The sequence below is a fragment of the Loxodonta africana genome, chromosome 1, assembly GCF_030014295.1.
Source record: "Loxodonta africana isolate mLoxAfr1 chromosome 1, mLoxAfr1.hap2, whole genome shotgun sequence".
NCBI classification, from domain to species: Eukaryota; Metazoa; Chordata; class Mammalia; order Proboscidea; family Elephantidae; genus Loxodonta; species Loxodonta africana.
This window is the reverse complement of record NC_087342.1, coordinates 17,156,128-17,184,125: the sequence shown is the minus strand read 5'-3', so window position 1 is coordinate 17,184,125 and position 27,998 is coordinate 17,156,128. Positions and strand designations below refer to the sequence as shown.

The 27,998-nt window shown below is 38.2% G+C and overlaps 1 protein-coding gene across 15 annotated transcripts in view; it reads left to right on the top strand.

Annotated features, from left to right (window-relative positions):
* LRCH3 (leucine rich repeats and calponin homology domain containing 3) overlaps positions 1-27,998 on the top strand; it is a 117,443-nt gene that overhangs the window by 36,746 nt on the left and 52,699 nt on the right. For all 15 annotated transcript variants that reach the window (XM_064294322.1, XM_064294630.1, XM_064294603.1 and 12 more), the window contains exons 2-8: positions 8,124-8,268; positions 10,156-10,282; positions 14,560-14,665; positions 17,253-17,389; positions 18,563-18,672; positions 25,909-26,002; positions 26,830-26,953. In XM_064294322.1, coding sequence (XP_064150392.1) covers positions 8,124-8,268; positions 10,156-10,282; positions 14,560-14,665; positions 17,253-17,389; positions 18,563-18,672; positions 25,909-26,002; positions 26,830-26,953 — 843 coding nt within the window. The remainder of the gene's footprint in view (positions 1-8,123; positions 8,269-10,155; positions 10,283-14,559; positions 14,666-17,252; positions 17,390-18,562; positions 18,673-25,908; positions 26,003-26,829; positions 26,954-27,998) is intronic.

Below are 27,998 nucleotides of genomic sequence, written 5' to 3'. Positions count from 1 at the left end.
TGTAATAGGAGCCCTGGTGACGCAGTGGTAAAGAGCTTGGCCGCTAACAAAAAGGTCGGCGGTTTGGATCCATCAGACGCTCCTTGGAAACCCTATGGGGGTAGCTCTACTCTGTCCTGTAGGGACGCTATGAGTCGGAATTGACTTGACGGCAACGGTGCTGTGTAATAAGTTGTTAGTTGCCGTTGAGTCGATTCTGACTCATGGCAACCCCATGTGTACAGAGTAGAATTGCTCCATGTGGTTTTCAAGACTGTGTGTGACCTTTTCAAAGCAGATTGCCAGGCCTGTCTTTCAGGCTGCCTCTGAGTAGGTTTGAACTGCAGCTTTTTGGCTAGTAGTTGAGTGCTTAACCATCTGCACTTGACCATGGCTTGCATCAGGCACACCTTAAATCATCAAAGTCATCTTTGCTTCTTAAAACTTCCGAGAGATCTTTTACAACAGATTTGCTTAATGCAGTACTTCATTTGATTGCTTTACTGCTGCTTTCATGGAAGTTGATTGTTGATCCAAGTAGAGGTAAATGCATAGCCTTTCCATCATTAAGATTAATACTTAATGATCCTTGTTGTCATGTATTTCTTCAACTAACCTAAGTCCCATTACAGCTAGCCACATGTTTTATGGTAATTTAAATCCACAGGTTCATTAGAAACCCTTTCTGTCTTTGATGTCACTGCAGGTTATAGTTTAATTGTTTTGCCAGTGCATGACTGTTATTGCTGGGTGCCACCAAGTTAGTTCTGACTCATGAACGACTCTATGGGACAGATTGGAATTGCCCTATAGAGTTTTCTTTAGGTAAAGGTTGTAATCTTTATGGAAGCAGATGGCCAGGTCTTTCTCCTGTGGAGCCTCTGGGTGGGTTTGAACCACCAACCTTTTGGTTAGCAGCCAAGCAGTTTAACCACTGCACCACCAGAGCTCCTTGTTGTGCAACTAGATCGCCCTTTTTACCAGCTTTCAACAGCGATTTCTTCATTACCCTTCCAGCCTCTATTAACAGGCTCTTAGGCCCCTTAGGCTACCTGCCTGCTGCCAGCTTCTAAAGCCAGTGCCATATGTTTTGGGTTTTTGTTACAGCACTATTCTGCTCCAGGCACCAATTTCTGTTTTAACTTTCTGTTGTTATGTAGCAGACCACTCCAAAGCTTAGTGGCTTAAAAAACCTAGTCACTTATTCTGTAACTTGCCTTAGGATTGGTGGCTTTCCCTTCCTCCCCACGCCCACACGCCCGAACCAAACCAAACCTGTTGCTGTTGAGTCGATTCCGACTCATATAGCAGCCCTGTAGGACAGAGTGGAACTGCCCCATAGAATTTCCAGGGAGTGGCTGGTGGATTTGAACTGCCAGCCTTTTTTTAAAATAATTTTTATTGTGCTTTAAGTGAAAGTTTACAAATCAAGTTAGTCTTCCCCACAAAAACCCATATACACCTTGCTACACACTCTCAATTACTCTCCCCCTAATGAGCCAGCCTGCTCTCTCCTTCCACTCTGTCTTTTCGTATCCTTTTCGCCAACTTCTAACTCCCTCCACCCTCTCATCTCCCCTCCAGGCAGGAGATGCCAACATAGTCTCAAGTGTCCACCTGGTCCAAGAAACTCACTCCTCACCAGCATCCCTCTCCAACCCATTCTCCAGTCCAATCCATGTCTGAAGAGTTGGCTTCAGGAATGGTTCCTGTCCTGGGCTAACAGAAGGTCTGGGGACCATGACCACCAGGGTCCTTCCAGTCTCAGTCAGACCATTAAGTCTGGTCTTATGAGAATTTGGGGTCTGCATCCCACTGATCTCCTGCTCCCTCAGGGGTTCTCTGTTGTGTTCCCTGTTAGGGCAGTCATCGGTTGTAGCCAGGCACCATCTAGTTCTTCTGGTCTCAGGATGATGTAGTCGCTGGTTCATGTGGCCCTTTCTGTCTCTTGGGCTCGTAATTGCCTTGTGTCCTTGGTGCTCTTCATTCTCCTTTTATCCAGGTGGGCTGAGACCAATTGATGCATCTTAGACGGCTGCTTGCTAGCGTTTAAGACCCCAGACGCCACTCTTCATAGTGGGATGTGGAATGTTTTCTTAATAGATTTTATTATGCCAATTGACTTAGATGTCCCCTGAAACCATGATCCCCAGACCCCTGCCTTCAAAGCATTCAGTATATTCAGGAAACTTCTTTGCTTTTGGTTTAGTCCAATTGTGCTGACCTCCCCTGTATTGTGTGCTGCCTTTCCCTTCACCTAAAGTAGTTCTTATCTACTATCTAATTAGTGAATACCCCTCTCTTACCCTCCCTCCCTCCCGCCTCTCGTAACCACAACAGAATGTTTTCTTCTCAGTTTAAACTATTTCTCAAGTTCTTATAATAGTGGTCTTATACAATATTTATCCTTTTGCAACTAATTTCACTCAGCATAATGCCTTCCAGGTTCCTCCATGTTATGAAATGTTTAACAGATTCCTCAGCGTTCTTTATCGATGCGTAGTATTCCATTGTGTGAATATACCATAATTTATTTATTCCATTCATCCATTGATGGGCACCTTGGTTGCTTCCCTCTTTTTGCTGTTGTAAACAGTGCTGCAGTAAACACGGGTGTGCATACATCTTGAACTGCCAACCTTTTGATTAGCAGTGTGAGCTCTTAACTACTTAGTCACCAGGGCTTCCTGCTCTCTCCTTCCTCCCACATCCAAATCAAACTTGCCTCAGAAGTTTCTATTCACAAGAGTAAGAAATAACAGATTTCAGAACTGGGGCAAGGAAGTTGCAAGATAAATCTGGAACGTCCTATTGTGCCAAAATAAAAGGAAATGCTTAAAAAATGAAGGTGGCGTATCAAAAAGACACAGGAGCTAGTCCAAAGGGAGGTTCCCATAATCAGAAAGACACAGGAGCTAGTCCAAAGGGAGGTTCCCATAATCAGAGCTGGAACAATTTGAGCATCAAAATAAACAAGGACAGTTATGGAACATGACCCACCGATTGATATGAAAATCCGTTATGTAGATAATAGGTAAATGAGTAAATGTGTATATTTTTTTTAAATAGGGAGGAGTATGTCATATATTAAAAGTATTTTACACTTCAGAAAGCAAAAAATGTCCAAGGTCATTATTTTATATATATTCTTAAAGCACTTTGTTTTATGGTTGTAATCTATCTCAGCCTTTAAAAAAAAAAAATCATAGAATACTTATCTATAGTTTGATACTTACATAAGTTTTCTTCCTCAGGACATGGATTCGATTTATTTTATCTAGATGCTTACTGGAAACCCTGGTGGCGTAGTGGTTAAGTGCTACAGCTGCTACCAAAAGGGTTGGCAGTTTGAATCCTCCAGGCGCTCCTTGGAAACTCTATGGGGCAGTTCTACCCTGTCCTATAGGGTCGCTATGAGTCGGAATCGACTCGACGGCACTGGGTTTGGTTTTTTGGTTTAGATGCTTACTTGTTTGGAAGTAAATTATTTTCAATCCAGGTTATAGAGTATTTTTTCAAACAAAATCATAAAGGTAAACTTAATTTTTTTTTAGTATGTTAACTATGTACTCGTCTACTCTACATAAAACCGAAAACTAAACCCACTGCTGTCAAGTCAATCCTGCCTTATAGTGACCCTATAGGGCAGAGTAAAACTGCCTCATAGTGTTTCCAAGGAGTGCTTGGCAGATTCGAACTGCCGACCCCTTGGGTAGCAGCTGTAGTACTTAACCACTACGCCACCAGGGTTTAGAGCTCTTTTTTATAGATGGAGGAAAGGGTGTCTTACTTATTTGAGTCTACAGTTTTTGTTGTATCCATTCATTTGCTCATTTTTTGAACAATTGTTTTATGAACATGATGCAGGACTGGGTGACCTTTTGTTCTCTTGTACGTAGGGTTGCAGTGAGTTGGAATTGACTCAACGACACTTAACAACAACAGTTTTATGAGGACTTACCATGTTCTCTGTTTTAAGTGCCAAGTTTACAGTCTGCAGAGTTGAACAGAACAGACATATCTCCTACTCTTATAGTCCAAACCAAAACCAAACCCATTGCCGTCAAGTCAATTCTGACTCATAGACACCCTATAGGTCAGGGTAGAACTGCCCCATAGAGTTTCCAAGGAGCGGCTCGTGGATTTGAACTGCTGACCTTCTGGTTAGCAGCCATAGCTCTTAACCATTACACTACCAGGGCTCCTATAACATAGTACCAAAAAAAGCCAAGCCCTTTGCCATCGAGTGGATTCTGACTCATAGCAACTCTACAGGACAGAGCAGAACTGCCACATAGAGTTTCCAAGGAGTGCCTGGTGGATTCAAACTGCCGACCTTTCGGTTAGCGGTCATAGCACTTAACCACTACACCACCAGGGTTTCCATAACATAGTAGAAACATAAAGATATTTGCTGTGTGAATCTAGAGTGATCATTCTTAGGTACATCTGGCACCCCCCCCTCCCCCGTTAGTGCCGAGGAATTTTTTTTTTACTATTTTTAGTTTCTCTTCTTTAACATATTATTTAAAAACTTACTTGAATCTTTTTTACGTTCTGAGATTAGTGTAACTTTGAGGGTAGGATTTTTATAAATAAGGAAAGTAATCAGGAGTTCGATTGCGAACAGATGTCTTAAAGCTTTTTCTTTGAAATATTTTCTTTAGTTCATTGAAACTTCCGTGATACTTCCTTTTGCCAAAAAATTTTCTCTCATATCTTTATCAGGCCAAGGCTGATAGGCTTTTTCTGCTTTGGTCGACAGTTGGTGTAGTCCTTGGCTTATATCACTAGAATTAGAAGAAAGATAATGGCTGATGAAAGACCAAGGCCACATTCATGATGTGATACGTAGAAGTAACTCAATAGCTTAATTGCAAAATTGTTTATGATCCGGTTTGTGGCTTTTTACAATACTTGGCAAATCTCAATTGAGTTTACAGTCTGGAAAACAAGATAAGATTGATTACACTCAAATAGATTCGAAAACCTAGGAGGCTTGTGTGACAATACTGGTATTATCTGTATGTGTGGAACCAAAAGGGGGTTACTGAGGTGACACAAAGATATAGTAGCCTCTCCATTTATTTAACATCACTGAAGAATAAGAAAACTATTTTAGATGATTTTAATATAAACCTTTAAGTAAATGATTTTTTTTTTTTTTTCCGTTTTCTTGACATTTAAAAGCAGAGCATACCAAACACAATATTACTTCCTTTTGGTGACCAAAGATCGTGGTTATAAATTATTGTATTGTACTGCTGTATTTTATTGCATAGTACAATACCCTGTAATTTGGGGGATGTTGCTATTTGTTTGGTTTTGTTCTCTTGCTGTCAGCCTTTTAAAGCTGGCCTTACGGTTTAAAAAAAAAAAAAAAAAAATTTTTTTTTTTTTTTGATGGTTGCCTCTGAATAAGTAATGGAATTGGACATTTGCACTTCACAGTAAACAAAGTAATTTTCCATGCGTTATTTGATATGATTCTTAGCATAATCCTAAGTAGTAATGGGTCTGATCCTTTTGTGCATGGGGTTGCCTTGCCATGAGTCGGGACGGTAGCTAACAGTAATGACAGAGGAAATGAAGAAAAATGGATTAAGATAAATTCGGACGAAGAAACTGGTGGTGTTTGCTGGTAAGATTAAATTGGGGAAAAGAGAAAGATGTCAGGGATGATTCCAGAATTCTGATTTTAGCAACTGGGTACACAAAAGCTTCCTATCCTGAGGTAGGAAATATTGGAAAAGGAACATATTTGCAAATATATAGCATTTTAGTGTCATTATTATCTAAAGTTAGTCCTCAAAAGCTAAGAAATTTTTTCCCCTGTGGAAAAATGTGATGGTCTTTTCAATAGCTGTCACTGGCACAATTGGATATCCCTATGGAAAAAAAGAAATTGTACTAAAATTGTATGAAAAAATCAGTTTTGGGTAGATTAAATGTGGTGGTTAAACTAAAACTTTTAGAAGAAAATAGGACCCTGGAATGAGGAAGGATTTCCTTTAATTTCAAAAAATCACTAATCGTAAAAGACTAATAAAAATTTTACTTTCTTAAAATTAAAGACTTTTGTTTATCAGAAGACAGCATAAACGGAGTGAAAATTCAAACCACAGAATGAGAGAACATATTTGCAATATCTATACCTTATACCTTACAAAGGAGTCCTATTCAGAATTGTAAAGATTTCCTACAAACCAAAAGACTCGAGCAGGCACTTCACAAGAAAGTAAATCTAGGTGACCAGTAACCATATGAAAAGCTGCCCTACTTCATTAATAATCAAGGAAATGAAATTTAAAGTCACAGTGAGATGCCACTGTACAGAAATTAAAACGTCTCGTAATAACGAGTGTTGGCAAGAATGTGAAGCCATGTGAACTCTTTATACACTGCTGGTGGTTGTGTGAGTTGATTTTAACTACTTAGCATTCCCTTGTAAGTGGAAGGTACCCAGCATTTTCACTAATAGGTATAGATCTAGTTCAATGTATAGTTCAAGTAGTAGAATGGGTAAATTGTGCCCTACTCATGTAGTAGAATACATGGAAACAATGAGAATGAAGGAACTACTGCAATTTGCAGCTACATGAATAATCGCAAATGTTGAGTCAAAGTCACAGAAGAGCACATAAACAGTATGCTTCTGCTCTTAGGAAGTTCAGAGGTATGGTAGGCAGAGTAATGGCCCCCTCAAAGATGTCTACGTCCGAATCCCTGTAATTTGTGAATATGTTAGGTTATATGGCAAAGAGAAATTGAGGTTGCTAATCAGCTGACTTTAAGATAGAAAGATTATCCTGGATTATTGGGGGAGGGGTATAATCAGAACGATCCTTAATAATACAAGAGAAAGGTAGAAGAGGGCGAACCAAAGAGGTGGCAACACGAAAGACTCAACCTGACATTGCTGGCTCAAAGATGGAGGAATGAATCTGTGAGCCAAGGAATGAGGGCGGCCTCTAGAAGCTAGAAAAGGGAAAGAAACAGATTCTGTCCTGCAGCCTCCAGAAGGAACACAGCCCTGCGGATACCTTGAGACCCATTTCCTACTTTTGTTCTCCGGAGCCGTAAAATACAAGTCTGTGCCGTTTTAAGCCACAGAGTTGGTGGTAACTTGTTAAGCAGCAATAGGAAACTAAGACAGGAGGCAGAACTACACATTATAAAGTGTTAAAACTATGAAACTCTCAGGTAGATGATGATCACAAAAATCAGTGCACTGGTTACATCTTGGAGAGGGAAAAGGGTTATGATTAGGAAGCTCTACAGTGGTGCTTCTGGGGAGCTGGCAGTGCTCTATTTCTTTGAATGCCTGTATGTCTTATGTAGTCTTCTGCGTGTGTGGTGTTAACATGCATTGCCTTTATAATCAGAAAAAGAACTTTAAGAATAACACATATCCAGTTTTTTTTGTTTTTTGTTTTTTTTGAGCTGAATAATATGGGCTGTTTTTTTCCCTCTTTTATTACTTATCGTGCTTTAGGTGAAAGTTTACAGCACAAATTATTTTCTCATTCAAAAATTTATACACGAATTGTTTTGTGGCATTGGTTGCAATCCCTGCAGTGTATCAGCACTCTCCCCCCTTTCCCTTTCTACCCTGGGTTCTCCTTGTCTATTCATCCAATTTTTCCATCTCTTTTTGCCTTCTTGTCTTTGCTTTTGGTCGGGTGTTGCCCATTTGGTCTCATATACTTGATTCAACTCGCGTGTGTGATTGTTTGTTTTATAAACCTGTGTCATCTTTGGCTAAAAGGTGGACTTTGGGAGTGGCTTCAGTTCAGAGTTAGCAGGGTAAATTTTAGGGATGTATTTGTTTCCTTAGTAATATGATCTTAGAGGTAATTTATAGGCAGGTATACTCTTAGAACTTGTGTTTCTTGCAAAGAATAATGGTTTTATAGTATGTGTGGAGAGTCATAAGGAATTGGCATTTCCTAACAACAGGTTTAGAGACATAGGTTAAATTGGTTTATTCGGTCAATTAATAAATATTTGAATGCTTACTCAACCAATCTCCACAGTAGGAACTCTGGGGAATTCAAACAGTCATGAGACCTGCTTATTTATTTAACATTTCAATAAAATAAGTTCAAGAACTGATTTTTAACTTAATTAATTTTTTCTTTTAGACCTGTCAAGGAATCGTCTCTCAGAAATTCCTATAGAAACGTGTCACTTTGTTTCTCTTGAGAATCTCAATTTGTACCAAAATTGTATTCGGTACATCCCAGAGGCAATTCTAAACCTACAAGCTCTAACGTTTTTAAATATCAGGTAAGGATGTTTTTTCTTCTTTTTAAAAAATTTCTAGTTTTATGTGGTATTTTCAGTTCTCTCATCTGTTCATATCAGCAGTATACACATTCATAGGCTATATTAACAGTATTTCCTTTGTCCTTCTAGCACCTTCCTTTATCTTGCCTTTACAATAATTAACAAACCTTCCTAGCCCTTGCAGCAGCCTTGTAGCCGTGGTTCTTCAATTACATTTTCAAGTAAGTTTCACCAAATGAGAATGGTGGATCTGAAATTATGTGTCTCTTATTTACATATGTTAAGAAAAGCTTTATTTGGTTCTTATGACCATGTATTTTTGTGGATTAAGTTCTAAATGTATAAATACATTTATTCAACTCATCTACCCCATTTTTCACATCTGAAAAGAACTCGTTTTCTTTCACTTAAAAATTATGAATGTTCATTGGAGGAAATGCTCAAGCAGAGAAAAGTATAAAGAAAATTCATCAAAATGTTATATCTGAGTCATGTAATTATAAGTGACCTTTTCCTTCTGTTTTTCCAGGTTTTAGTCAAATTTTTAATTGAGTTTTTTCCCTTTTCATGAAATATTCCTTGGAAATATTTTTATATATAATTTCATTATTATAAGTTGATATACTTTTAAAGTCACATTTTTCTATTACTAGATATTTACTTTCTCCCAGTTTTTCACCAGGATGGAAGTAATAGTAGTAGAGCATCTTTGTATGTAAATGTTTATTTTTGTTTTCTTTTTTTAATCGAGGTCTTTTTTTTCTTTAGCTTGTTGTGTAAGAATGATCCTTTATCTACTTTACATTTTTTAAAAATTTTATTGTGTTTTAGGTGAAAGTTTACAATGCACATTAATTTCTCATTAAAAAATTCATACACAAATTGTTTCATAACATTGGTTGCAGTCCCCACCCACAATGTGTCAGCACTCCATTTTTGTTTTCTTGAGATAAATTTTTAGGAGTAGAATTATTGGATTAAGTTTTAAAGCCTTATGGTTTATATAAGTAAATAAGCAAAGGTCTTGAAAATGGGGACCAAAATAAGAGGTTAAATACACATAAGCAAAATTTTAATTTATTTTTATCCTGATTATAGATGTGTTTTGTTATTTTACTTTTGGTTCTAATTTGCATAGTGTTTTTATATAAATAAAAAGATTCCTTACCTGTAACTCAGTTGTTACGGTATATTTGAAATCACAACCTGTCACTTCTTTTCCATAGAGCTCTATTTGAATCATTTATGCATATTTGGTTATAATGTACTGGAGAAAGAAGTAGGTTACAAACAATTTTATGCTTATAACTCTTCTTTGAAAGGAAGAAGAAAGGATGATATTTTCGTACCCTTTTCGTAGTTTCTCCTTATGTAAATTTTACTTTAATTACATAATAATATATTGTGTTTATATAGCATTTTGTTATTTACAAAGCAGTTTTTTGGTCTAACAACCCTGTGAGATAGGCAGGGGAGATATTAAAAAAAAAAAAAAAACCTGTTGCCGTTGAGTTGATTCCAACTCACAGTGACCCTCTAGGACAGAGTAGGACCTCCCCATAGGGTTTCCAAGGGGCAGCTGTTGCATTCATACTGTCAACCTTTTGGTTAGCAGCTGAGCTCTTAACCACTGCACCACCAGGGCTCTGGGGAGATGCTAAGATCCTCAATTTAGAGATGATGAATTTCTGTAAGAAATTCAGATACAGCTAAATGCCGTGCCTAAAGCTGACAATGACATGAAGACTAGAACTCAAATCTGATATCCTATGTATTCCTTGCAGGACTGATATTTATTATTTTATGGAGTTGAGATGGGAAAGCTGGAAAATTTTTCTTCAGTAGTGGGCTCTGACTCTTTTCTCTTTTTTCTATTTACCCATTTAGTCGGAACCAACTATCAACATTGCCAGTACATTTGTGCAGTTTACCACTGAAAGTCTTAATTGCTAGTAATAACAAATTGGTCTCGCTTCCAGAAGAAATTGGACATCTCAGATATTTGACAGAACTCGTAAGTTAATATTTTATTTTTTGATTCCTGTGTATCCATAGCCATACCATACTCTTTTATATAATAAATATCCGTTAATAAGGTATTTTTTAGTTATTTATCCGTGTTGGTAATGCATTTTCATTGACTTGTCAGGACCCAACTGTTTCAACACAGAATTAAGAAAGAACTGAAAATACAAATCTAATAGGCCCACATGGAGTGGAGAAAGACATTAGAATTATATTCTAGCCACTGTTAAGCACTTCTATATTCTTGAACTTTTGAGCTCTAAGTTAATAACATGTTTGAATTTTTCAAATTAAATTCTGCTAATATGATCATTAGTATTACCAATATCATTAGCCCCTGCAGGGGAGAGTGGGCACTTCAAAGATCAGGTTTATATTTTCACTTTACATGCTGTCTTTAGAACCTATATTCCTCTTTAAAGTAACCTGTAGTTTATGGGGAGCCCTGGTGGTACCGTGCTTAAGAGCTTGGCTGGTAACCAAAAGGTCAGTAGTTCGAATCTACCAGCTACTCCTTGGAAACCGTATGGGGCAGTTTTACTCTGTCCTACAGGGTCGCTATGAGTCAGAATAGACTCGATGGCAACAGGTTTTTTTTTTTTTTAATAACTTTATTGACATTTTCTAAGAAGCTTAATCGAACTCTTTTACCTACTACTCCTTATAAATTGTAAGAAACCACCTCTTGAGTACTTATGTTCTGGGCCTGGGAATAAGACTTTTCTTATCTAATCATCAGAATAACATGAGCTGAGCACATCTTCATTTTACAGCCGAGGACACTAGCACTCAGATAAGTAATTTGGCCAACATTACATAACTGAAGTAGAATTTAAAACCAGTCAACCTTAACCCCAAAACCCATGTTTTTAATACAGTTAATTGTCTTGTACATGTTTCTGAAATGGTCAGGTATAATTATGTCCATTGAGATTTTAGAGTATAGTTCCATTTAGGTTTATTAGCAAAAATGGAGATCATAAACAGGAAAATAAATATACATACAATTTAGTTGGACCACAAATTAGCTCACTTTTTTTTCTGATGGATTCTTAAAATAAGTAAGATCACGTGTAAAACTTCACAAATATATTAAATCTGGAGTCGAGATTCTAACTACTGTTTTTTAGAGCCAACCAGACATGAAAAATAAAGCCCAAATGTATTTTTGTTTACATTCCTCAGAATTTGGCTTAGTAATATGAACTAGTAGTAAATTATACCCCCAATTCAAATTCTTAATTTTACATCATTTAGTCATTCTGAGGTGCATTCTGGTTGTGCTTCTTTCAAGACAGATTTGTTTGTTCTTCTGTTAGTCCATCGTACATTCAGTACTCTAAGCCACAGCCGTAATTCAGAGGCATTGTTTCTTCTTCGGTCTTCCTTATCCACTGTCCAGCTTTTGCATGCATATGAAGCAACTGAAAATACCATGGCTTGAGGCAGGTGCACCTTAGTCCTCAAAGTGACATCTTTGCTTTTTAACACTTGAAAGAGGTCTTTTGCAGCAGATTTATGATGTTGCTTATTGGTCTAGTTGTGAGAATTTTTGTTTTCTTTATGTTGAGGTGTAACGGACACTGAAGGCTGTGGTCTTTGATCTTCATTCCAAAGTGCTTTAAGTCCTTTCAGCAAGCAAGGTTGTGTCATCTGCATATCACAAGTTGTTAATGAGTCTTCACAGTTCTGATGCTGCACTCTTCTTCATGTAGTCCAGCTTCTAGGATTATTTGCTCAGCATGCAGATTGAATAAGTATGGTGAAAGGATACAACCCTGCCGCACACCTTTCCTGGTTTTAAACCACACAGCATCCCCTTGTTCTGTTTGAATGACTGCCTCTTGTTCTATGTTTAGGCTCTTCATGAACACAATTAACTGTTCTGGAATTCCCATTCTTCACAATGTTATCTATAATTTGTTATGATCCACACAGTTGAATGCCTTTACAGTCAGTAAAACACAGGTAAAAATCTTTCAGGTATTCTCTGCATTCAGCCAAGATTCATTTGACATCAGCAATGATATCCCACGTTCTACATCCTTTTCTGAATCTGGCTTGCATTTCTGGCATTTCCCTTTTGAAGTACTGCTGCAACTGCTTTTGAATTATCTTCACCAAAATTTACTCGCATGTGATATTAATGATATCGTTCGATAATTTCCGCACCCTGTTGGGTCATCTTTTTTTTTGGAATGGGCACAGGTGTAGATCTCTTCCAGTAAGTTGACCACGTAAGTTTCTACCAGATTTCTTGGTATAGGCCAATGAGTGCTTTCAGTGTTCCGTCTGTTTGTTGAAACATCTCAGGTGGTATTCCGTCGATTCCTGGAGGCTTGTGTTTTGCCAGTGCCTTCAGTGCAGCTTGGACTTGCTCCTTCGATACCATCGGTTCTGAATCATATGCTACCTCCTGAAGTGGTTGAATGTCAACCAGTTCTTTTGGCACAGTGACTGTGGATTCCTTCCATCTTCTTTTGATGCTTCTTGCATCCTTCAATATTTTCTCTGTAGAATCTTTCAGTATTGCGACTCAAGGCTTGATTTTTTCATTAGTTCTTTCATCTTGAGAAATGCTGAGCATGTTCTTCCCTTTTGGTTTTCTAACTCCAGGTCTTTGCACATTTCCTTATAATATTTTGTCTTCTTGAGCTGCCCTTTAAAATCTTTTGTTCACTGTTTTTTACTTCATCATTTCTTCCATTCACTTTAGCAAGTTTCCATTCACTAGAGCGAGTTTCAGAGTCTCTTCTGACATCCATTTTGGTGTTTTCTTTCCTGTCTTTTTAATGATTTCTTGTTTTCTTAATGTGTGATATCCTTGATGTCATCCCACAACTCGTCTGGTCTTTGGTCATTAGTGTTCAGTGGGTCAAATCTATTCTTGAGATGGTCTGTAAATTCAGGTGGGATATACTCAAAGTTGTACTTTGGCCTTTGTGAAGTTGTTCTAATTTTCTTCAGCTTCAACTTGGACTTCATATGAAGAGTTGATGGTCTGTTCTGCAGTTGGCCCCTGGCCTTGCCCTGACTGATGATATTGAGCTTTTCCATTGTCTCTTACCACAGATGTAGTTGATTTAATTTCTTTGTATTCCATATGGCAAGCTCCACGTGTATAGTCACCCTTTATGTTGTTGAAAGAAGGTATTTCCAATGACTAGGTAGTTGGTCTTGCAAAATTCTGTCATGTAACCTCCGTCATCATTTCTGTCACCAGGGCCATATTTTCCAACTAATGATCCCCCTTCTTTGTTTCTGACTTTCACATTCCAATCATTAGTAGTTATCAGTGCATCTTGATTGCGTGTTTGATCAATTTCAGACTGCAGAAATTGGTAAAAATCTTCAGTTTCTTCATTTTTGGCACTAGTAGTTGGTGGGTAAATTTGATTAATCATCATATTAACTGGTCCCTTTGTAGGCATATGAATATTATCATATTACTGACAGGGTTGTACTTCAGGATAGATCTTGAATTATTCTTTTTGGCAATGAATGTGATGCCATTCATCTTAATTTGTCATTTCCAGCATTGTAGACCATATGATTGTCTGATTCAAAATGGCCAATACCAGTCCATTTTAGCTCACTAAAGCCTAGGGTATCTATCTTTTAAGCGTTCCATTTCGTTTTTGACAACTTCCAACTTTCCTAGATTCAAGCTTCGTACATTGCACAGCCCAATTACTAATGGGTGTTTGCAGCTATTTCTTCTCATTTTGAGTCGTGCCACATAAGCAAATGAAGGTCCTGAAAGCTTTATTCTACCTGGGTCCCGAAGGTGGACTCTATTTTGAGGAAGCACCTCTTCCCCAATGGTATTTTGATGTTCCGCTACTATTCATAATGTTTTCACTGGCCAGTTTTTTAAGAAAATAGATTGCTAGGTCCTTCTTCCTAGTCTTTCTTAATCTAGAAGCTCTGCTGAACCTGTCCACCATGGGTGACCCTGCTAGTATTTGATGCTGTGATGTTGGTGGCATAGCTTCCAGCATCACAGCAACACTCAAGCCACCACAGTACGACAAACTGACGTAGGAATGGTGGAATTCATGTATATCTATATAAAATGTACAGTGTCAGTCAAAGGCCTGTAAGTTTTTTTAAAATCAAATGCCAGTACAAACTAGAGAATTATTGTTGCACCCCAAATCATCATTTTTTAATAACTGGAGAGGGCATTAGATATTATCTTGTCAAGCTACATTTTACAGATAGTTTAAAGCAGGCAAGTTTGTAATATTTATCCTTTTGAAATAGGATGTGAGCTGCAATGAGATTCAAACAATACCATCCCAAATTGGTAATCTGGAGGCCTTGAGAGATCTTAACGTAAGAAGAAATCACTTAGTACGTTTGCCTGAAGGTAAGAAACTGTGAAATGATTTTGTTACAATTATTTTTATATTTATTTTAAAGATCTCTCAGACTGATAGGCAGGAGACAAAAATGTGTAAGGGTTACAGCCATTGTCTGAGATAGAATGGTTTAATAGTATTATTTGTCTCATCGTGGCTTTTCAGTTAGATTCTTCCATGAAAAACTCTTTTAAGTATAGATCTTATTCTTTGGACCTTTTCAAATGAAGCAATCTTCAATTCAAGTTAGGGTGACTGGGAATTTTAGTAAGCATGAGTATGTGGGGGAAATGTAACATGTTTTTGAAAAAGGGACAATTTAATACAATGAAAAACATTCCTAAGTTATCACTGACTTCAAAATGGACTTTGACGTGAACTTAGTAACTTTAACCTTCATTGGAAATACCCATACAGAGGCAAATTAACTGTGTGGAGGTGATGTTTGGAGGGAGAGACTACCTAGGTGACTGTCTTAGGCTGACTTAAACACATTTGTTTGTATGTGAATAATAAAAATTATTAGACAAATTAAGTATAATTTGTCCATCTTTCAAATATATGGGATTTTTGAAAGAAAAAGATATAAAAAAGGGAGAGAAAAAGGGAGAACCATTGTTTTATTGTATTCAGAATAAATTTCCTTAATTTTATTATGGAAAATTTCATATTTAAACAGAGAGAGCGTAGGACCTCTGTGTTTCACCTGTACCTTCATCCACTTTCCCCCACCCTGTCTTCTACTGATTTGAAGCAAACTCTGAACATTCTTCTGTAAACATTTTAGAATGTCTGTGTCAAAGGTACGGAATCTTCAGAAAGTGTTTTCATGATAGTGATTTTCTAGGTTCTTCTATAAGACATGATTTATAATGTATAATAAATGTCAAATTAACAAACAGTGCTTTGGTTTTCACTGTAGAATCTCAGTATTTACATCATTTGATGCAGTGTGATATCTAACTCTACCATACTAGTGTTGCTTTGATGTTTTGAATCCTAAGTGTGTCAGAAAGTGACTTTTCCAACCTACCTTTATGTGCTCACCACAACCAAACCACCCAAAGTCCTGATTATCTTTCATTTTTTCTCGGCTTGTCCAGTAACCTTCATACCTTTATCTTCAGGGCCTTCCTCTTTTCCTCCTGGTTCTGCTTTTCACAACTTAAGAATGTAAACGAAGGCCCTCAGCTGACCGGACCAAAATCTTGACCCAGGACCTAGTAACCCAAAATTTGTATCTAGGATTACCTCTATACTGAGGGCCCACCTATTGGGGTTGATCTTTAAAGGCTTACTCATGTAACAGTATTTACTTAATACAAAATTAGTTAATGAAAACATTGGGGTCGTTTTGATGAAAATGAAAATTGGAGGTTTTAGATGTCAATTACAGTCTAATTGCATTATCATCTTATTTATTTCTGCATCTTATCTTGATTGCACACTGTCAGGGAAATTGTGAGTCACACAGATAGTTTCACATGGTTTTATAACAGCTTACCTTTTAATCCCAATATATTCTGTTTAACTGAGATGGCAGGAGAAGCCTTATTTCAACACCTACACAAAAACGAGTTAATTAGGAAGTTCGTGTTAACCCATTGCTGGTCTCTAGTATATTACAATTTAGTAGATAATGTATTTACATGATAGAGATATTAATTCTGGTTTTTAAAGATACTGTTCTGTTTCCTGTGCAGTATCTGCTTCTTCAGAGTCCCTTTTCTCTGTTTGTTGGTTTGCTTTGATTTCCGTGTTACATGTTTGTGGATCGTATACTACCGTATAGGACTGATCAGAAGTTCTGTGTGTACTGGGCAGGAATTGCATAATGCTAGTTATGCAGCAAGTTAGGTGTTTGGGGGAAACTCCACATTAGTATCTGAAGTCTTTTCGTATGGGGCTGCACAGTTTTTCCAGAGAAAGATACTCCGTTTCTTCTACATTTGTATTCCTGTACTGGCATTCTGGGCACTGGGGATGGGGCGGGATAAGGTGGGAAATGCTGAGATCTCACCATTAAGCGTGTAGACTTTCACTTAAATCCTGCATTTTCAGCTGTCAGCTCATCCCAGCTTTCGTTGTGCCTGGGCTCCCTGAGTTCAGACCTTTCTGATTACATTTCACTAAAGGATAACTTGCTGGCTCCTGTGGGGATTGAGAGAGGTGGTGCCCTGTGTGCATTGGGTTTGGGATCTAGGCACCTACCTGTTCCCTATGCAGACTTTCATCTAATGCCTGTTAGCCCCCTTTTTGTGGTATCAGGGCTTCCAATTTCTGAGACTCCCTGTAGTTCTGTAGAGGTCAAATGGCTTGCTTTCATTAGCATACCCATCTGTAGGCAACTAGATCTCATTTTACACCACTTTGCTTCATTGGTTAATCACTGTTTTCTCCTCTTTCTGTCATCCAGACATTTGTTGATATCTCTTTGTCCTTGCAGGGTTATGTCTTTTTTATTCCTTTATTCTAATTTTAATGATATTTTTAAGAGACAGTAGTGGTAAATACCTGTATTTAGCTAGAAGTATCCTGTAAAGATTGTCCAGTTTTGAAATATTAATTGTTCACTTTCATTTCACCACCATACAGAGCTGGCAGACCTGCCTTTGATACGGTTAGACTTTTCCTGCAATAAAATTACAACAATTCCTGTTTGTTACCGAAACCTTGGGCATCTACAGGTGATCACCCTGGATAACAATCCCCTACAGTCTCCTCCTGCACAGGTAAACCATGGCGGAGTTGGAAGTATGTTATAAACTTTTTTGAGTAGAGGGTCAAATTTAAATGTTATTTTACATGCATTTATCTTTCCGTTGGAAATTCTTTAAAAATAAATTTACACACACGTGTTCTTTAGAAGTCTTAAATAAATGGGATGGAAGATAGAAGATGCTTCTAGAAGTCTTTTTTCTTTCACTAAATTGGCATTTTTAAATGAGTAATTCTTCCTTGAGTTTTTTTCTAATAAAATTTGAGTTAATTTCTTTCTAGTAAAGCTTGAATGTAGACAACATAAATGCTTGAGACAAATAAAAATTTCAGAACTGAGGATTACCAAAGCATTTCTTGTGAACACTGTTTTTGTGCCTTTCTGTTTTCTAAAATTATAAGCTCCTCATTTAGCCAGTTTGATCATTTGTTTATCAGTGACTGAAATGAAATTATTTACCAATAAAGTAATGATAAGGTAGCTTTTACCTATAGGTTCTAGACATCTACAATCTATGAAATTTTGGCCAACTCATATTTTTTCACCGTAGCTTTTTCTCCTTCTGCAATTCATTGATGATCTTGTACAAGCCTGTGGTAATCTGTATGGCAGCTGTAAGACTTTGAGTGCAACTTCATAAATATAGAAGGATCTCATAATCCTGATGAATTTATGCTTTAACTTCTGAAAAAGACGTCAACAGGCAGCAACAGAAATACATATAATTTTAATATTTGATCATTTCCTGCTCTTCTCGCTGATGAAAAGCAAGGATAGAAAACATAATTGTACATGATTGTTGGATTCCTGAAAGCCAACATTGCTAATATAATCCATAGGAGAAGTTAGGAATAACACTTTGAGCCCCTGATGATACAAAAATAATAACTACTTGGTATTCTAATATTGTTTGTAATCAGAAGTTATTTATTTTATATGTTACTGAGACCTATTAATGACTAGAAAACAAAAATGTATATTTGCATTAAAAATACCTAAAATAACCCTGAACAAAATGATAAATTCGTTATAGCAGGAATATTATCTTTTTAATATTATTATATGCACTTCATAAAAATGCCTTCTATTCTCAATTTACATTAAGTAAAAGGCTGATTATGATAAGAAGAAACATATATTTCAGATAAGTAATAATTTGGTTACATTTATATGTTACTTTATTTAGATTTGTATAAAAGGCAAAATCCACATATTTAAATACCTGAACATACAAGCTTGTAAGATTGCTCCCGACCTGCCAGATTATGATAGGAGACCCTTGGGTTTTGGCTCCTGGTGAGTATGTTCTGTTCTTTTTTCTGTCATATCCTATCTCACAGGGAATCAAATAAATTAGATCCTTAAATCTACCTGGATATTTGACTAAGGGAAATAATCTCTTTTAACACTCTTATTCTCAGAATGTTTGCATTAAGTGTAAAATTGATTACATTGGTCTGACGAAGTGTAGCTCTGAGTCACGGTTTCTCAACCTTGCCACTGTTGGCATTTTGGGCCAGGTAATTGTTTCTTCTGAGAAGCTGCCCTGTACGTTGTAAGATGTTTAGCAGCATCCGTAGCTTCTACTCACTAGATACCAGTAGTACCCTGCCAGTGTGACAAACAAAAATATTTCCAGACGTTGCTAAATGTTTCCTGGAAGGCACAGTCACCCCCAGTTGAAAAGTTGAAAATCACTGTTCTGATTGATTTGAATACTAACCTTAGCTCTGCTACTAACTAGCTTTGTCACTTAAGTCGTTCAAACTTTTGGGGCTTCATTTTTCTAAAGAAGTGAAAAGATTAAATTTGATGATCTTTAATGTCACTTCAGGATTTTTGAATCTGTGACTCCTTCAGCTACATTATAACCCCTGATTTATAAGGCTGTCTACTTGGCAATCCCAGTATCTGCAATAATCTTAAATAATAGGATTTAAATTCAAAAGACCTTTAAACCGCCAAAATAGATCCCCCAGTGAAGGTACAGTAATGCTCATGGACTTTACTTGGAAGAGAACCCCTCAGACCTTTTATTGACCCATTGCCATCGAGTTGATTCCAACTCCTGCCGACCCCGTAAGAACTTGTCAAGTCTTGCTTAAGAGCTTGATCCTGATTGTCCTGCTTCTCAGTTCCCTGATCTAAAACAGATGAATATATTTCCATTGTGGTAGAATTTATAAATGAAACAAACGCAAACAGTGGTTTAAAGGAAAAAAAGAAAATTCAAAAAAGCAGATACATATTAAAAATTCAAGTTAGTGGTTAACTCTGAGAAGAAGGGAGAAAAATTCATTGTAAAAGGGCGATAAGGGAGCTTCAGAGCTATTGATAATATTGCATCATTTTTTCAAAGCATATTTACTAGAGCTGTTCTTTTATATCTACATGTTATATTCTATAATTTTAACTAAAAAAAACCCCAAACTCACTGCTGTCGAGTCGATTCCAACTCATAGTGACCCTATAGGACAGAGTACAACTGCTCCATAGGGTTTCCAAGGTGGTAATCTTTACAGAAGCAGAGTGCCACATCTTTCTCCCATGGAACGGCTGGTGGGTTCAAACCGCTGATCTTTTGGCTAGCAGCTGAGCACTTTAACCACTGTGCCACCAGGGCTCCTTTATAATTTTAGAAGATACTTAAAACAGTAAAGCTCTAAAAACAGCAGTTTGACACCATTAGGCATATAAGCAAAGAACCTTTCATATTTCAGTAATCAGTATTTTGTATTTTCAGTAATCAGATACTACTGTATTACACAGCACAATGCAATAATTGGTGTCCATTAGGAAAATGCTAAGGTATACTAATTATATGTCATTTCCAGAAAAGGAGAATACACATTATAGCTTAAAATTTTGCATCAAAAATGATAAAATATTTAGGGTTTTTTATGGTATAAAGGGGTAATTTAAGCTATCTAGGAAGAAGAATCTGGTGGTCTACTTCCAAAAAGAATTAGCCAGTGAAAACCTTCTGAATAGCAGCGGCACATTGTCTGATACAGTGCTGCAAGACGAGCCCCCCAGGTTGGAAGGCACTCAAGAGACAACTGGGGAAGGGCTGCCTCTTCAAAGTAGAGTCGACCTTAATGATGTGGATGGAGCCAAGCTTCTGGGACTTTCATTTGCTGATGTGGCACAACTCAGAATGAGAAGAAACAGCTGCAAATATCCATTAATGATCGGAACGTGGAATGTCAACAGTGGGCTCAGGCATAGCAACAATTGTGAGGATGGCACAGGGCCAGGCCATGTTTCATCCCGTTGTACATAGGGTCACTGTGAGTGGGAGCAGCTTGATGGCACCTAACAACAGCAAGCTATCTGAAGATTTCAGTTATACAGAACACGATTTCTCAGGTAATTCAAGTCATGTTGTTGTTGTTAGGTGCCATTGAGTGAGTTCTGACTCATAGTGACCCCATGTGACAGAGCAGAACTGCCCCAAAGGGTTTTCTAGGCTGTAATGCTTAGAGGAGCAGATTGTCAGGTTTTTCTCCTGATGAGCTGCTGGGTGGGACCACCAGCCTTTCAGTTAGCAGTCGAGTACTTAACTGCTGTACCACCAGGGCTCCTTAAATCAAGTGATACTGTGTAGATAGAATTTGGTTTCTGCCCTTGGGGACTGTATGCTCCATGAGGCCACAGACCATGCCTGTTTTCTTCACCATTGCATCCCTGCCTCAGTTTAGTGTTTGGCACACACAGTAGATGCTCAACAGCTATTTACTGTGTGAGTGAACAGTTGATTTGGCCACAGAGATGTCATTTCCCAGTTTTCCTCTGCTTACAGTCACCAGAAACAATCTTGTAATGACACTGTGGTTTATTTGGTCTGGCTGTTAGCCTGGAGGTTTGCATAGACAGTAGGAAGAGTATCAAAAACACCAACTCTAGTCTGGTGGCTTAAGAATAGAATAATATAGCTGTTGGTATGTTTATACAGATACACTAGAGAAAGCCCGAATCATACATACCTATAAAAGATTCCTACCAAGAATATCCTCAGTCCTGACATTTTTGACTCTGAGAGGACTGAAAGCAGATATGTGACGACGGTAAGGAGAACATAAGAGGTACAGTTTTGGCAGATGGTGGGGACTAGGGCTGACATATGCTAGGTCAAGGGCTCTCTTAGGATTTTAGCTGTGGGGAGAATATGAGGAGACCCAGAACACTATTACCAGAAAATTTCTACCTTCTTTATTCATTATCTCCCTTTCTTTTTTGCCATTTTCTTTTTTCTCCTATCTCAGTTAATAGCTTATAATATAGATCTCTTGTTTCTTATTTATTGGAGAAAGTTTTGACTTTCCTGTTTTAAATTTTCGTTAACAGTGTCCCTGTCCTTTTAAAAGATATACAGCAAATAAAAGCAGCTTTTTTATTTTGTGTATGCTCTAATTGATTTTACCTACTTAGAGTTTGTAACTCTTGCTAAGGAAAAGTTTTCCCCTCCCCAAAAAGCGAAGAAGAAACATTAAACTGCTGCTGCTGCCTTTGAGGTGTGACTGGGTGTGTGTGTGTGAGGGTGTGCCTGCAAAGTCTGAGGAAGAAGCATCACCTACACGAGGAATGAGCTTTGACTGAGGGCTGTGGTGCTATTTGCAGAACCTGTTTCTTGCTGCTCCTTAGTCTTGAGGTTAGCCTGATTTTTTTTTGGTGATGAAAATATATACAACAAAACATTTAACAATTCATCAATTCTACAAGTGTAATTCAGTGATATTAATGACATTATTCACATTGTGTGACCATTATCGATATCCTTTTCCAGATTATTCCACCACCATTAACATAAACTTAGTGCTCCCTAAGCAAAAAACTCCCTCTTTCCCCCTGTCTTAGTTTTCTAGAGGAGCAAAACCAGTGAAGTGTATGTAGATATAGAGAGAGGAATTTACTTCAAGGAAATGGCTCACACAATTGTGAAGAAATGGGGTGGCTGGCAAATCCCAAATCTGTGGATCAGGCAACAGGCTGAAGACCTCTTCTGGCTCACATGGTTGCAGGGCTTGACAGACTCAAAATCTGCAGGTCAGGCGACAGGCTGGGGGCTTCTGCTGGCTCACAGCGTTGCAGTGGCTGGCGAGCTGGAAATCTACAGTTTAGGCGGCAGGACAGAGACTTCTGCAGGCTTACCTTCCAAGAACTGGAGGTCAGGTGATGAGAAGAGTGCAGGATCGAGAAAAGAGATTGAGCATTACTAGAATGTCCATGTATATACTGGGAGCAGACCACACCCTGAAGGAAACTCCACTTTCAACTGATTGCCCACTTAACAAATGTCACAGCAAAATTCGCTTACTTTAATTGGCCACTTGATAAAAGATACATTATTGGGAGGACTGTTAGGCTACAGCTGTACTAAAGAGACAAGGTGGGCAAACACCACCTTTATCACTAACGGCATAGCAAGGATCATCATGAATCCAGTTCCCAGATGGAAGTGAATTCAAGCCTCCCTCCTCATCACCAGCCACCTCTGTGGCAGTTCCTCTCTCTGACCCTGACCATCCACAGTTAGATCACACCTCATCCCCGGCTACCCTGAGGTGCAGGAGTCTACATAAAATGCACTTCAGACCAGCTGGCCTCTCTATTTCTCTCACTTCAGACCCCTCTCTCTCTCTCCCCCTGGGACTAGGGCACGAGCTAGAAGGGCTCTATACTTCATCAACTGCCCCTGCAGCCTTTATCACCCAGCCACCTAGAGCTGGGTCTCCACAAATCGACTCTGTACTGCTAGCCCCTCCCGGCTCATTGCCCCTGTGGGTTTTTTAATTCTCTATAATGGCTCACAAAATTCACAGAGACTATTACCTCTACTTACAGTTACCCATTTATTATAACAAGAAAAGATACAAGGCAAGGTCTGGGAGAGGTCCCAGCACAGGACCTCCATTGTTCCCATTGACATAATGCTTTCTCTCTGTGCATGGATGTTCTTACACATCCAGAAGGCCCCAAAGAGAGATTTCCAAGGTCCTGGGTCCCCTGGTCATTGGAACTCAATGAATACGCATGATAGTGCCTTAATGTATAGTTATGATTGATCCAGTTGATGAATATGCATGACTGACTGCGTCATGCCCACTCCCTCCTGAAGTTGTTAGGTGCTATCAAGTGAATTTTGACTCATAGCACCCCTACGTACCACAGAACGAAACTCGGCCCAGTCCTGTGCTGTGCTCACAATAGTCGTTATGCTTGAGCCCATTGGTGCAGCCATTGTGCCAGTCCATCTCATTGAGTGTCTTCCTCTTTTCGGCTGACCCTGTACTTTACCAAGCATGATGTCCTTCTCCAGGGACTGATCCCTCCTGACAACTTGTCTGAAGTATGTGAGATGCAGCCTTGCCACCCTTGCTTCAAGGAGCAATCTGATTGTATTTCTTCCAAGACAGATTTGTTCATTCTTTTAGCCCCTCGTGAAGTTAGTTCCACAGATATGGGGCCTGTGTGGCTCCTACTTGTCTGGCTGTTTTAGAATGACAACACATTAAATGCTCAGGCCATTTGCAGAAACCAGATACAAAAGGTCAAATCTAGCTCTTTGCGCCACAGTTATGTAAAACAGTATCCTCTAGAAAGAGTCCCTGGGAGGTGCAAATGGTTAACATGCTCAACTGCTAACTGAAAGGTTGAAGGTTTGAGCCCACCCAGAGGCATCTTGGAAGAAAGGCCTGGTAATCTGCTTGCAAAAAATCAGCCATTGAAAACCCTGTGGAGCACGGTTCTACTCTGACACACATGGGGTCACCATGAGTCAGAATTCACTTGAGGGTAACTGGTTATCTTCTAGAAACCTGAAAATCTGATCTACTTGAAAAAGTAACTATATTAAAGTATTGGTCAGTGAATATGGAAAAACACACATTTCTTTTGGCAGCTGCAGAAAAGAAATTTTTAATGTGGTTTACATTTCTTATTAGAAAGCTTTTAAAATGAGGCACCTTGGCCTGATTTTGCAGTGATAAAACACACACAGTACCTGACCTTAAGGTCTAGATTCTAAAGCAATCATGAAAGCAGACCGATCATGTAGTCAGAGGACCAAAACAGGCAAACATTGTAAAAGATGGACTCACTTCATGGAACTTTTTAAAAATTAGAATGTATCACCCATTTTATAAATAGTACATCCTTGTCTCTATGTGTAAAATGCTTTATCCTTCGGTGCAGCATTTAAACACTCCATCTTACAAGACAAACATAACATAAAATACTTCATATTACGTAATTATGGAACTACAGTGTGTTACTGTTGTGTGCCGTGGAGTCACTTCCAATTCATAGTGACACTATATGACAGTAGAACTGCCTCATAGGGTTTCCTAGGCTGTACTCTTTATGGGCGCAGATTGCCAGGTCTTTTCTCTTGTGGAGCAGCTGATGGGTTCGAATGGCCAACCTTTTGGTTAACAGCCGAGTGCTTTAACCACTGTGCCACCAGGGCTTCTACAACATAGGATTAATAATTTATCAGAAAATAATAATAGAAAAATCAGCAGCCCTGGAATGAGAATTATTAGACGGGACTATCTAAGAGGAACCCTGGTGAAGCAGTAGGTAAGCCCTCGGCTGCTAACCGAAAGGTCGGCATTTCAAGCCCACCAGCTGCACCGCAGGAGAAAGATGTGGCATTCTGCTTCAGTAAAGATTACAGCCTTGGAAGCCCTATGGGGCAGTTTTAGCCTATCCTCTGGGGTTGCTCTGAATCGGAATTGACTCGATGGCAATGGACTTGGGGTTTTTTTTTTTTTTTTTTGGTTTGGTTATCTGAGTAAAGAAATTCATTATGATTATCAAGACTTTTGGAAACCTTGTTGGCGTTAAGAGCTATGGCTACTAACCAAAAGATCGGCAGTTCAGAATCTACCAGGAGCTCCTTGGAAACCATTTGGGGCACTTCTACACTGTGCTTATAGGGTTGCTGTGGGTTGGAATTGACTCAACGGCAACAGGTTTGGTTTTTGGTTTGGTATCAAGCCTTTTGGTGGGGTGGGAGGACTTTGAACTTCCTGTGGAGCACACAGCGGTGGAGTGAGGAGGATTGGCTGGGAAAGGACATCGGTCAGAACTTTCCGTTGAAGTGGAAATACCCTATATCCTGATGGGGCTGTATGTAACGAGGGTGTGTTCATTTGTCTAAATTATATAACTAAGATGTGTGCATTTCAGTGCATGTAAAGTTTGCCTGAAAAAAAGTACTATTAAAAATAATAATGAGTGAGAGCATGGGGAACAGGTGTAGGCATAGATGAAACAAAAATGGCAGAATGTTGGTATTTTTGAATCTGGGTGATGAGTAAGTGGGGCCCATTATACTGTTCCATTTACTTTGTTTTTATTTGGATATTTTCATATTAAGTAGTTAAAAGAATGTCCAATTAGTTCTGAATAATTAAATGACTAAATACCATGAATCTGTTTATTAGTGAAATGGCATCTGTTTTACTTAAAATATTTATTTGTAAAATACCAAGCTTGGCAGTAACACCTAAAATCATTTCTTGGCAGCCATGAAGAACTGTACTCAGGTCGCCTGTATGGAGCCCTCGATTCGGGTTTCAATAGTGTGGACAGTGGTGATAAGCGTTGGTCAGGGAATGAAGTAAGTGTTTCCCCTATTCTGCATGTTATGACTCCTCATTAAGAGAAAATAAAATATTGAAAATGCAAAGTGCCTTAATCGGATTCAATTTCACATTCTGTAAAATACAAAAAAGTCAAAAGGAGGGACAAAAATCCCACATAGTTCTACCATCCAAAAAGGGTTTTATATTTCATCCCTGTCTTTTTACCATGTGTATTTTTACGTTTGCTACCTCATTTTATTGTATAAATAGTTTTATATCCTAGCAAGCCAAACAGGAGCTGAGCCACTTACAATTGAAACCTGAAATTTGAGGGTCTGGGTAATCTTGAGCAGTAGCAAGAAAAGGGGTGAGGAAACAAATAGAACCTACAGCCTGATGGGTAAAGAGATGGGACCCTTAGTAAAGAATATCCACGTGCAAATAAATACATAACTTTCTTAGCTAATTATTTTTCTGCTTTGTTTAATTTTTTTTTAATTACAAAGATATTTTAGCTGTAAATTGGGCTAAATATGCTTTTGTTAGCTGGACTGATAATCTCTCATGCATATCATTGTTTCATTGGGAGGCCAAAGCAAATTCACTTTTAGACCACAGCCCATGTGTGATTTGTAATAGCTTCTGTAGGTATGTCTGGGTGGTTGTGTACGTAAGTGTGGCTGTATTCATACAGATACGTACATGCAGATAATTTCTGCACGTATGCACATGTATAGAGGCACGCATATCTCTAGCTGTTTCTTCTTAAATATAAAATTTAATGAGCTTATATTATACCCATACCTTCAGTGCTTATCTGACTTTTGAAATGATGTTTCTTTTGTTTCTGCTGTTTTTTAAGCCTACAGATGAATTTTCCGACCTGCCCCTTCGAGTAGCAGAGATCACTAAAGAACAGCGACTGCGTAGAGAAAGTCAGTACCAAGAGAATCGCGGCAGCTTGATCGTAACAAATGGTGCTGGAGGTAAACATGCTTACTCGCGACGTCTGAAGCCTTTATATCACGCCAGCTTTTTAAAGTCGTCTTTTTCACAATCACTTCTTCTTTTTATGTATCTGTAGCTTTTTCACTCTTCTTTTAAAGATGACTTCTTTTCATACTTGATTGAAAAAAAAAACCCATTTTCCATTGGGATTAAATTTAATTTCTCTTATGTTTTCAGACTTGCAGTTAAAATACAATGTTTCTCTGTCACTTTTATTTTGGAAAGGAATTTTATCAAAGACAGTTCACCTAGACCATGTATCTTTTTGTTCAACTTGATGTAACCACTATCTTTGAAGTATTATTCTCATTTTTTAAGGTTCTTTATATTCAGTGCATTTTTTGTTGACCTTTTCTTTCTTCTGAAGTTTTGCTCTCCAAGGGTATCTGAATCCCAGTTTTCCTTATTCTGGCATTTAAAAATATGTATAGTTTTTGTAGTTCATTAACAGGTAGAGGTACTTCTACTCCCTTGTGCTTCTAAGGCACACTTTTTTAAAAATCATGTTTTAGGTGAAAGCTTACAGTGAAAATTTCTCATTCAAAAATTTATACACAGATTGTTTTGGGACATTGGTTGCAATCCCTGACTGAGGCACCCTCTTGATTTTAGCAGTCCATGGGCAGTTCTACTCTGTCCTATAGGGTCGCTATGAGTCGGAATTGACTCGACGGCACTGGGTTGGTCTGGGTTCATGGATCCTGCTCTAGTTTGAATTACCAAATCCTAATGATCAAATTTTGAACGCCAATTACAAGGGAGAGGCGACTGGGATTTTTTTTGAAATCAGTTTATTTTCTGAGAGGAGCTTTTATCTCTGAATGATGATTTCAATCAAGTGGTTTACTGTCTTTTTCTCTCACCATCTCATATTCTTCTTTATTCCTGTCCTTACCGTTCTATTTACATATCAGTAGTTTTCTTTTTAATTTTGCTTTTATATGAGGTATATCTCTTGTCAGTTCATTTCAGACTTAAAGTAATGTCTAGATCTGTGCTGGAGCCACTAGCCACACGTGGCTA